We start from the raw sequence: 12137 nt of genomic DNA, 5'->3' as shown, positions 1-12137 counted from the left end.
CCCCCCCTCGCCCCACCTTCCACCACGAACACCGAGAGATTCAGGAGGGGAAGCTGACGTGAGAGGACATGGCGTGGCCCAAACCTAGGGGAAGATGTCCCCCCAGACCCGGCTTTGTTGGTCTCTCGTCATCACATCACATCCCCGTGGTTAAGAAACATCCTGCTGAACATTCTGGATTGGAGCACTGCGGGATTTTTGGCTCTGTCTTGAGACTTTTGGACGGGCAGAAGTTCTGAATTCCAGCCTTCGTAGTCTAGTCTCTGATCTCAAGAATGCAAAAACTCTTCTCTTTCTTTTTTCTTTTTCTTTTCTTTTTTTTTTTTTTTTTTTTTTTTTGGCTTTTAAAGGAAACAATACATTTGCTGGAAAAACCACACACACAAAAATGATTATATACAAAATGGTAATCTGAATGTGGATTCTGTGCAGCGGCAGAGGCAGCCGAGCTCTGGGTTTTTAATCTATTTGCGTTTCCTCAGTATCAGGTACATGAGGCCGCTGAGGAAGGTGAACGCGAAGGCCACCCAGGCCAGGATGAAGGAGTAGCCGTATGTGCCACCTGAGACCCCCTGATACAACCACGGGTTTTCCTTGTGGATGTCCTCGCGCCGGTCCGTGTAAATGGAAGCAGCGATCATGACACACAAGCCTGTCAGGAGAAAGTGAAGACACCATTACATCATGGACCGCAGTGTCCCCCAGGCACCTGAGGGGACTGCCAAAGAACCAGCTCAAGCTTTTACTATCCTAGTGTCTTTTTAGTCTGTTGGAAAGATTCTAACTAACACCTGGCGGCAGAGGATCATCGCCTCCCCGTCACCGTTTTCGCTTCCCATTCTATAGCTGGCCATTTCTTCTGCTCAGACTGTTGCTCCCGGAGCCCTGAATCTGAAGCAAAGTCACCCTACCTTCTGATTTACACTGATTCTGCCAGCATCTCCCTGAAGCGACTGCCCCTCAGTTTCTGCTGCCGGGATCCTCTCTCCCAGACGTGGTTTCAGCTTTTCCTCCGATATCTGCGAGCTGCCTCTCACCCTGTCTCTCACCCTGTCTCTCATCCTGCCTCTCACCCTGTCTCTCTTCCCCAGGCAGAGCACAGAGCTCCTCCGCTGCTCACACCTGAACACCCCCGGCTGATACGGTGTCTGCCCACGGCGGGCTTGGGGCCGAAGGGGAAGGGGCAGGTTTTCAGACCAGAAAATGGCCAGAGGAGTGGTTGTGAACAAGAAAGGGAACGTGTGACTCTTGTATCAAAATCGGGGGGATTTTCCTCTGTTTTTATCAACGGAATCAGTTTCAACTAACGGCCTTAAAGACAAATGGAGGTAATGACATAAAATAAACTTCAACGACACAAAATAAACTTGGCCACCCTCAAGTCCCTTCTCTACGTGTTAAGTGAGTAGTGGGGTGCCCATGCCTCTTACTGGGAGATACAGAGAATGTAAAGAAAGAGGCAGAGCAGACGCCCCCTCTCCTGTGCCCTTGGGCAAGTCGTATTACTTCTGTTGACCTCACTGGGTCTGGGTCGCCGCTCCCCAGTGCTGGGCTCTGGCACGGGAACAACATAAATCCCCAGGATCCAGCCGGGCAGATTCTGATTCAAGAGGTCAAGACAGGGCTTTGAGGTCTGAACTTGAGACAGATCCCCAGAAGAATCCTCATGGACTTGGGGTTCAGGGACCAAGTACTTCTGTACCTCAAGTGCTTTTCCTTGTTGTCCGCACCCTGTAGGGGCAGCGCCCTGGGTGGTCAGTTACCACACCCCTAGAGAATGCTGTACGTGACCAACCATCCTCTTCTTTGCCCAGGACTGAGGGGTTTCCTGGGATGTAGGTCTCTGTTTTAAAACCGAGACAGTCCCAAGCAAGCCAGGATGAGCTGGTCACGCCAGAGCACCGGTGACGTGCCTGAACTTGACCTCACACTGGAGGGAACGGAGCCTGGGAGGCGGACGCCGGCTGGAAGGAGGCGGTCGTTAGAACCGAGCCGTGGGTGGCTGCCCGAAGCACCGATTTCTCATCCTTGTCCAGCTTGCCCATGAACTCCAGATGGGAAAGCACAGTGGAAGCGGTTCCTAGTTTCTGTCATCAGAGAGCCTTACTTCTCTACTGAGAAACAACAACAAACGGTCGTGTGTGGCATAAGGTTTCTTTATCTGATTTCTTGCTAAAATGTATAAGTAGAAAAAAAAAAAATGCTCCGAGACACCTTTTTTCTGTAAGTTCCTCCCGGATCGAGGCTGTGTCCTGTTTGTACAGGTATCTCCAGAGGCCCTCAAAGGCCTGGCCCAAAGTGGGCACTTCTGACACAAACCAGCCCCCCAAAAAAACCTGTTGATGTCTTCCCACTAGCTTGGGACAAAGACCCCAAAATCTTAGAAGGCTTACAACACACCCCATGAAGTCCAGCCCCAGCTGTCTCTCTGACACAGCCACCCCCATAACCCACCCCCCTCACATCTCTCCACTCCAACCCCGCTGGCCAGATCTCATCTCTTCTATCACAGGGCTTCGGTCATGCTGTTCCCTCTGCCTGACACACTGTTCCTTCCTTCTGTACCCACAGAGCACAATCTAGACAACAATTGAGACTCTCCCTACAGATGCTAGTTCAGGAAGGACTCCTTCCCTGACCCCCTAACCAAATCCAAACTCCAAAATATTATATAAAGTGTCCCATGGCGGCACCCTAACATGGCAGCCACTGTCTCCTTTCCATGTCCTGACCTGCCACACCCCTCCTGGCCTCTCCCGGGGGGTGGCTGGGAAGGGGGTGCTCGTTCCAGGGAGCCTGTCGTTTTACTCACATGCCATGAGCTGGATGATGGAGGTCAGAACAAATCTCTCTCCCTGCTTGAGGCGGAAGAGCTGGAGCAAGAAGACCAGAAAGGCAATGCAGCAGAGAATGGTGGACAGAATCATGGTGGCCTGGACCGCCTGCATCGTGGTGTAATCTGTGAGGGAGGACAACAGCATGTGACTGAGGACTACAGGCCACCTGGGCCCCCGGGATGTAGTGACAGTGACAAGTCCGGAGTGAGGGTGACGAGACAGAAGTGCAGCAGGGTGCAAGGTGGACATCTGCACAGTAGGAGCACAGGGTGCAAGGTGGACATCTGCACAGTAGGAGCACAGGGCAGCCAAGGAGTCTCCCCGCGCCCCCTCCCTCTAGTGCCCATTTGTGCACTTGGCCCAACGATCCTGTGTCCTTATCTGGAAAATGGAGCAAGAACCACCTGCTCTGCACTCCTCCTGGGTGGGTCACTGCTCCCAAATGCTTGGCGCTTCAATAGGTTTAAGATTTTATTTACGGATTTTAGAGAGAGAGAGGTGGGGGAATGGGAAGTATCAACTCATAGTTGCTTCACTTTAGTTGTTCATTGATTGCTTGTTGTACGTGCCTTGACTGGGCAAGCCCGGGGTTTCGAACCCACGACCTCAGCGTTTCAGGTCGATGTTCTATCCGCTGTGTCACCACAGGTCAGGCAGATGGGGGGTGTATTTTTAAGTACAAATTCTCAGGTCCAACCTGGCAGATTCTGGTTCAAGAGGTCAGGATGGGACAGGTCAAGACTGGAGGGATTCTCAGGGACTTGAGGCTCACGGGAACGGAGTGACCACTGAAAGGACATTGAAGAGTGTGAATCTCGTGCTCACTACTTAGGTAAAGGAAAGTAAGGTTTTTCCAGATCGGCCTCAGAGAGTGGGGCATGAGGTCAGGGCTTGTTTGGTACAGGGGAGTTAGAGCAGAGAAAGGAGCCAGTCTCGGGGGAGGATGGAGCGCAGGGAAGGACACAGCTGGAGCCCTGCACCACAGGTGTCCAGAGGGGTCGAGTGCAGGGACTGGAGCCGCTGCACGAGCCTCAGTTTTCTCATCTGTGAAATGGGGGTAGCAATAGCTCCCACCTCAGCAGGCTGGGAAAGTGGGTTGGACTCACCCATGGAAGGACTTTAGGGGGTGCCCCCAAAAGGCTGGATGTTATCACTAGGACACAGGTGATGGGTGAAGGAACAGCGCCCAAAGCTGCAAAGGAAAATCTAAGGAATACCTTCCTTTTTTTTTTTCTTTTTGCAATCGAGCCTAAAAAGTGACTAGCGGGAAGCACAGTTTTAAGTACTTAATGAAATGTTTACAGCAATGGCCCTCAGTGCATCTGGCTGCACATCAGGATCGCCCGGAGAGAGCGTGGAGCCCCTCCCCCCACTGCCGCTACACACACCCCATGATCACATCTATGAAGTCCAAGAGCCGGGGAAAGGGAACTACAGTGACAGGAGTCAGAAGTGGTCGCCCTCGGGGCAGGGGGTGGTGGGAACCGAGTTGAAAGGGGCCCGAGGGAACTTTCTGGAGTGCTGGAATGTTCTCTCTCTTGCCTTGGATGGTGGTTACATGGGTGTATACATAATCGTCACAACTCTTTGAACTGAGACCTTAAGAAGCCTGCACTTTTTTGCTTGTAAATTATAGCTCCGTTATAAAAAACATCCGGCAGGCTACACCGAGATGAAATAAATCAGAGTCTCCGGTGGTCTCGGGATTGGGCATGACAGGGGGCGTCCAGTTCAACGCAGGGCCAGGATGAACCCTCTGGCTTTGAGCAGTGCTTCCTAAATTCGCCCGATTCCAGGAACCAGCTGGGAGTTTATTAAAACGACAGATTCCTGGGCCTCTCGCCCTGCGATTCCGATACTGTCGTCCTGCGGTGGGCACCAGGAACCTGCATTTCCCCCACATGCAGCAAGCACCCCAGGTGACAGGCCAAATATGGAAAAGATGGCTGCTGAGGACTGACTGTACCCCCAAAATAATTCACGTTGACTTCGTGACCACTAGTGTGATGGTATTAGGAGGTGGGACCTTTGGGGAGTGAATAGGCCATGAGGGTGGAGCCCTCAGGAATGGGATTAGTGCCCTTATAAGAAAAGATACACTAGCTTGTTTCTTCATTCTGCTCTCTGCCGTGTGAGGACACGAGAACCAGACTGTCTGCAAACCAGGCGGAGTATCTGTTCTCACCAGACACCAGATCTGCCCATGCCTTGTGACATAGAAACAAATGTCTTTTGTTTAAGCCACTCAGTCCATGGTATTCTGTTATAGCAGCCCAGACGTATTAAGACATTGGCTTTAGGAAAAAAGGACACATGTTTTTAGAACAGGGTTTCTCAAAGTTGAGGGGCAGGTGCAGAATGGACCGCTGGTGGCTGACCAGCTTAGTATAGGTGGCGTCCAATCAGCGCACCGACCAACAAAACTCACCTCATGAGAGGGATGCTCACTGGGCTCTTGTTTAAATGTGTCTACGCACCTCAAGGGGACGTTCTCACACTTAGCACCTAAGCACTTTTAGAACACCTGCTCATATCGGGGTTTAATGATTGTTTTGTTTTTAACAAGGAAAGATCCAGAAAAAGCCTTAGGATCTTCAAGTGGCAGGAGCATCTGGTGAGGTTTTTAATAACATTTGATTTTCAATGTAGCGTTCGTTTTAAATAAACTTTCCTTCTTGTATGGCAAGTGATACCAGATTACCATTTATGTAGTGACATCAAGATCCTTTTAAAACAGATAGACGCAAGCAAAAAGTAAACTACTTTTAAAGTTGGGGTCAGCGTGTTTTTTCTGTAAAAGCCACACAGTAAATAAATACTCTAGGCTTTGTGGTCTTATAATGCCTTACGCATTTTCTTCTTTGTTTTGCTTTTTGGGTATTTTTGTTTTGTTTTCACAACTCTTTTTTTAAAATGTGAAAACCATTCTTAGTTCATTGGACTGAATTTAGCTGGTCGTTCGCCAACCCCAGTTATTTTAAGGAAAAGTAACAGGGGTTAAGTAATTCCATGTAGAGGCTACGGGACGCAGGCCATGGGGGCTCAGAGACACTGCCACGGGGCGTGGCCATCTCTCCCAGCCGACCACGCACACTGGCGACGGCTGGAGAAGAGCACAGGGGGAAACGGTTGTTTCCGGGGGCAAGGGTTTCCGCGGCAGGTAAACAGTCCAAGGAAGGGGGTGGCAGAGATCACACGATGTGGTTTAGGGCACAGGCGTCAGAGTCCCATCTACATTGGAGTCCCGGCCCCATCACTTAGTCCTGGATGTGTCACCTTGGGCTTCTGCTCTGTGCCTCAGCTTCCCCATCTTAAAACGGGCCAGTGGTCCCTGCCAGAGAACTAGGAGATCAATGGTGTCGAGGGCTTAGCCCTGCGCCTCGCAGTAAGCCTGCAGCAGATGATCCCTTCAAGAGGTATTTTTGCTGCTTGTATTATGAACGTTGATATTGTTATTAATGGGATGGTGAGACCTTAGAAGCCAGTGTTAGGGTCCCTTGTGCCCTAAATAGGACAGCCAGAGTTGGCAAACAAGCCAAAATAAACACACAGAATAGGATGCCCATTAAATCAGAATATCAGATAAACAACAAATAATTTTTTTAGTATAAGTAGGCCCCATGTTAATATTCAGGACATATTTAAACTCAATTATTTATGGTGTTATATGAGATTTCAAATCCAGCTAGGCGTCCACTGTTTAATCAGGCACCAAGACCCAAAGTGCCTTTTCTATCAGTTCACAACAGAAAACAGAACCATCCTCTCCAGAGAGGAGAGTAGTTGGCATGTTTGTAAGTGGGAATTTCTGTACATCCAAAGCCCTTTCGTGGACTTCGGCTCACATACGGAGGAGGGCAGGGCAGGTGCCCTGCTATTCACCTCCACTTGCAGCTGAGGATGTTAATGACCTGCCCTGAGGTAAGGTCACACAGCTCATAAAGGAGCCAGGTCTTGAGGTTCTGACACAGAAGGTTACTGAGAGGCAAGAAAGTGACACATATATCAAATACAATCTCTGAACCAATGAAGAGGGAAGCCTTGGAAAAATGAGGAGGGGGAGAAGATTCTAGATGAGGGCTGAGAAAGTGTGAGATAGGGAAGCTCTGCTTGGCCAAGAAACAGAAGAATGGGCCCAATGTAAGTGGGGTTTGTGCCCCCTCCAGCCTCTGTCCCTGCTGCAGCCTGCACCCCCACAGCCTCTGTCCCTGCTGCAGCCTGCACCCCCCAGCCTGTCCCTGCTGTAGCCTTCACCCCACAGCCTCTGTCCCTGCTGCAGCCTGCACCCCACAGCCTCTGTCCCTGCTGCAGCCTGCATCCCCACAGCCTCTGTCCGTGCTGCAGCCTGCACCCCCCCAGCCTCTGTCCCTGCTGCAGCCTGCACCCCCACAGCCTCTGTCCCTGCTGCAGCCTGCACCCCCACAGCCTCTGTCCCTGCTGCAGCCTGCACCCCCCAGCCTCTGTCTGTGCTGCAGCCTGCACCCCCAGCCTCTGTCCCTGCTGCAGCCTGCACCCCCAGCCTCTGTCCCTGCTGCAGCCTGCACCCCCCAGCTTCTGTCCGTGCTGCAGCCTGCACCCCACAGCCTCTGTCCCTGCTGCAGCCTGCACCCCACAGCCTCTGTCCCTGCTGCAGCCTGCACCCCCGCAGCCTCTGTCCCTGCTGCAGCCTGCACCCCCGCAGCCTCTGTCCCTGCTGCAGCCTGCACCCCCACTGCCTCTGTCCCTGCTGCAGCCTGTACCCCCGCAGCCTCTGTCCCTGCTGCAGCCTGCACCCCCCGCAGCCTCTGTCCCTGCTGCAGCCTGCACCCCCGCAGCCTCTGTCCCTGCTGCAGTCTGCACCCCACGGCCTCTGTCCCTGCTGCAGCCTGCACCCCACGGCCTCTGTCCCTGCTGCAGCCTGCACCCCCGCAGCCTCTGTCCCTGCTGCAGCCTGCACCCCCCCAGCCTCTGTCCCTGCTGCAGCCTGTACCCCCCCAGCCTCTGTCCCTGCTGCAGCCTGTACCCCCACAGCCTCTGTCCCTGCTGCAGCCTGCACCCCCCAGCCTCTGTCCCTGCTGCAGCCTGCACCCCCCAGCCTCTGTCCCTGCTGCAGCCTGCACCCCCACAGCCTGTCCCTGCTGTAGCCTGCACCCCCCCAGCCTCTGTCCCTGCTGCAGCCTGCACCCCCCCAGCCTCTGTCCGTGCTGCAGCCTGCACCCCCAGCCTCTGTCCCTGCTGCAGCCTGCACCCCCAGCCTCTGTCCCTGCTGCAGCCTGCACCCCCAGCCTCTGTCCCTGCTGCAGCCTGTACCCCCACAGCCTGTCCCTGCTGTAGCCTGCACCCCCCCAGCCTCTGTCCCTGCTGCAGCCTGCACCCCCCCAGCCTCTGTCCGTGCTGCAGCCTGCACCCCCAGCCTCTGTCCCTGCTGCAGCCTGCACCCCCAGCCTCTGTCCCTGCTGCAGCCTGCACCCCCAGCCTCTGTCCCTGCTGCAGCCTGCACCCCCAGCCTCTGTCTGTGCTGCAGCCTGCACCCCCCCAGCCTCTGTCCCTGCTGCAGCCTGCACCCCCCCAGCCTCTCTCCCTGCTGCAGCCTGCACCCCCAGCCTCTGTCCCTGCTGCAGCCCCTCCCAGTATACCAGGTGAAGGACTGGTGAGGAGTCAGAGAACAGGGAAGCCTTTCTCCTGAGCGTTCTTTATCCTCATGCTTCTTAATCAGTGTCATACTCACAGGCATAGTTGTCAGTGATTGCTGTACAATTCGTGGTATTGCTGCAGACACTCCAGAGATCTGCAAAAAATTCTCCTTCTACCCACCAGGCCTGTAACACAAAATGGAAACACAGGGAAAGACTAATTGTTAATTATGAAAACACTGTCTCCTAATTAGGTGACAATGAATCCCTGGGACCAGTGCTTCTCAATCTGCAGTGTGCGTGTGAACCACCTGGGGACGTACGTAAAACACAGGTTCTGATTGAGGAGGTCTGTAGTGGAGCCAGAGATTTGACATGTCTAATGAGCACCCAGGTGATGTCCACAAAGCCGGTCTGAGTAATGTAAGAGATGGTCCAGGCCCTCACTGGGCGGAGGAGAGGAGATGAGGCTCAGTTGGAGGCAATGAACAGACAGTGGTAAATTCCACAAGAGCTACAGGGGTGATGGCCGAGGCGGGGGGGTGGAAAAAAGGATAAAATTGGGGGGGCCTGTTATGAATGAAATCATCAGACAAGACTCTTCTGCCTCCAGTCAAAATGATCTCATTTCTCTCTGTGCTTCTGCTGTTTCCACGCCTCCCCCCGCCCCCCCGGAAGGCTGTCCTTCTGTTCTCCATCTCCCCAAAGACAGGACCCTTCCCCACCCATTCATCCAGTCAACTGGCATTCACCGAGCTCCCACTACATGCCCCGCCACAGTGCCAAGCACAAGTCCTAGCTCATGAATACCCTGTGACTCGCTGGTTGGCAGGAATGCCCATCTGTGTCTTCCCAGTGAGGCCACAGTAATATAAATTTGCAGGAGTGTCCCATAGGATCAAGCAGTGCTGTGGTTGATGGCTTTTCTGCCCCTAATGTCTGTCTATTGTGTTCACTATGCCTACAGCCATTTCAGAACCCCAAAGGACCAGATGAGAGAAATAGAAAAAGAAGATCCTAAAAGACCACTCGATACCATTTACTTCACTCACCATGGGCCCTTTGGGTAATGGCACGGTGCAGGTACTACAACCCCTGGCATCAATGTGACCCCTGCCCTACCTACTCGTGGCAGTGCTTCGAGAATCTGCAGGAACCTAAACCTGCTCGCTGCACTCATCTGCTCTCGCAGGATCTAAAGCCAGGAGATCTGGAATGGTTCACATCCCCGCGCTGCCACTTACTGCGGTGTAAACTCCAGCAGGTACCCTAACTACCCTGAGGCCCAGTTCCCTCATCATAAAACAGTTCTAGGAAAGGACCTATCTCATAAACTTGGGGTGAGGATCAACATGAAAGGTCCAGCCCAGCACCTGGACAAAGCAAACACTCTCTAAGTAACAGGTAGTGTGGTAGTCTATGTTATTACTGTTATGATAATTAATTAACAGAAATCTTATATGGAGGCAGAGCTGATGGCCACTTGTAAAGTTCTTTTTTTTTTTTTAGCTTTTCGAGCAGTATTTCTGACTCTAAATGTCTCTGCAGTCTGAAATTATCAGGGTTGAAGCCAGGCCTTTGGAAAGAGGACCTTTGGTGAAAGAAAGAAAGAAAGAAAGAAAGAAAGAAAGAAAGAAAGAAAGAAAGAAAGAAAGGAAGGAAGGAAGGAAGGAAGGAAGGAAGGAAGGAAGGAAGGAAGGAAGGAAGGAAGGAAGGAAGGAAGGGGAAGGAAGGAAGGAAGAAAGAAAGAGAAAGGGAGGGAGGGAGGGAGGGAGAAAAAGAAAGAAAGAAAGAAAGAAAGAAAGAAAGGAAGGAAGGAAGGAAGGAAGGAAGGAAGGAAGGAAGGAAGGAAGGAAGGAAGGAAGGAAGGAAGGGGAAGGAAGGAAGGAAGGAAGGAAGAAAGAAAGAGAAAGGGAGGGAGGGAGGGAGGGAGAAAAAGAAAGAAAGAAAGAAAGAAAGAAAGAAAGAAAGAGAGAAAGGGAGGGAGGGAGAAAAAGAAAGAAAGAAAGAAAAAGAAAGAAAGAAAGAAAGAAGGAAAGAGAGAGAGAGAGAGAGAGAGGGAGGGAGGGAGGGAGGGAGGGAGAAAGAAAAGAAAGAAAGAAAGAAAGAGAGAGAGAGAGAAGGAAGGAAGGAAGGAAGGAAGGAAAGAAAGAAAGAAAGAAAGAAAGAAAGAAAGAAAGAAAGAAAGAAAGAAAGAAAGAAAGAAAGAAAGAAAGAAAGAAAGAAAGAAAGAAAGAAAGAAAGAGAAAAAGAAAGAGAGAAAGAAAGAACTTCCTTTCAGGCTGAGGGAAATTAATTGCTGCCAATAGGTTATTTACCAAATGCATTCCTGCCATATGGCTGAGAGCTGGATACTAAAGGAAAAAGAGTTACATTTTTCATGGGAGCATGGGCAGAGCCAGGAAGGTTCCAAGCACGGACTCCGCTGGGGAGGGATAGCCAGGTGGACCAGCAGAGATCCTGTCAGTATGGAGACATTAAAGCAGGAGGGGCAGGGTTTACTCGGATGGGTCACCTGGGGGATCTAAGGCAGTGGTCCTTAATCAAGAATAATCTTGGCCTCCACAGGACATGTGGCAATATCTGAAGACATTTCTGCTTGTCACAAATAGGGGTGGGAGGGCTGCTGGCATCTAGTGGGTAGAGACCAAGGATGTGGCTAATCCTCCTACAGCGGACAGAATGGCCCCCAAACAAAGAATGATCCAGCCCCAAATGACAACACTGCCAAGGTTGAGTCACTGACCTCAGCTGGGCTAAATTTAAGCTGAGTCCTCAAAGCGCTTCCTACAACTAGGGCATTATGCCAGGCTCTGTGGGGGAATCAGGGATGAGAGGACCAAGGTCCCTGTCCCCCTAAATGTGGGTACTCCAAACCCCAACACTGAAGCCACAGCCCTCAGGCCCAGGCTGAAGAGATGGGCATCCCTTGGTGGGCAGGACAACCCCAAACTGTAATCACGCTGGAGGAGTCCTTACTCCCGCTATTGACTAGGACCCAGGCATTCTGGGACAGTCAAAAGGAAGGGGAACTTACATTGTCGATGGTGGCGATGAAAAGCAAGGCCGCGGAGGTGATGTGGAAGATGATGATGAAAGCCAGAAGCACCAACATTGTCACAGGGCACACTAGGGCGAGGGGTCACGTTGAGAGCCCAGAGAGAGAGAGAGAGAGACGTGCTAAAGACGGTGTGAGAAATTCAAATTTGTCAACGACAAAATTAAAATAAAAAACACGCCACATTTCATGAGGTTTCAGAAAATCAAAAGCAGTGCTTCCCACCTCTCCTTGCCTGCGACTTCCTCAGACAAAGTCTAACTCCTTTCAAAGCTGTGCCTGGTTGCATCCAGGCACCAACTACGCCTTGCGGAGAATTTGGGGTGAGGACCAATTAGAATCCCTAATTCGGAAAAGCATCGCTCCTCTTCTGCACCTGTTCGGCCTGCCAGGGGCACTGGGGCAAAAAGGAGGAGCTTGTATGTGCACTGAAATGCTGTTGGGATCTCCCACCCCCCAGGCAATGCCCTGGAATTTCCAGGCACCAGAGGAAGCTCCCCCTCTGGGTGAGTATTATTATCACAGTCCCTGCTGCATAACAAAGTAAAAGTGATCATACGTGAAAATATTTCCCAGTGATCTGACCATTTATAAAAATTAATCCGCACTTAATTAATCCTCCTCAATATC

The 12137-nt window shown here is 51.8% G+C and overlaps 1 protein-coding gene across 2 annotated transcripts in view; it reads right to left on the bottom strand.

Annotated features, from left to right (window-relative positions):
• Positions 1-292: 292 nt before the first annotated feature.
• EMP2 (epithelial membrane protein 2) overlaps positions 293-12137 on the bottom strand; it is a 36580-nt gene continuing 24735 nt past the window's right edge. The window contains exons 2-5 of one of the 2 annotated variants that reach the window (XM_066382630.1): positions 11487-11578; positions 8545-8635; positions 2813-2959; positions 293-652 (exon numbers count right to left, since the gene is read on the bottom strand). In XM_066382630.1, the coding sequence (XP_066238727.1) occupies positions 465-652; positions 2813-2959; positions 8545-8635; positions 11487-11564 (504 nt within the window). In that variant the 5' untranslated portion in view covers positions 11565-11578 and the 3' untranslated portion in view covers positions 293-464. Of the gene's footprint in view, positions 653-2812; positions 2960-8544; positions 8636-11486; positions 11630-12137 lie in introns of both variants that reach the window. The other variant, XM_066382629.1, reaches the window with a different exon arrangement.

This window comes from Saccopteryx leptura, chromosome 4 (genome assembly GCF_036850995.1).
Source record: "Saccopteryx leptura isolate mSacLep1 chromosome 4, mSacLep1_pri_phased_curated, whole genome shotgun sequence".
NCBI classification, from domain to species: domain Eukaryota; kingdom Metazoa; phylum Chordata; class Mammalia; order Chiroptera; family Emballonuridae; genus Saccopteryx; species Saccopteryx leptura.
This window is presented reverse-complemented; position numbering and strand designations above follow the sequence as displayed.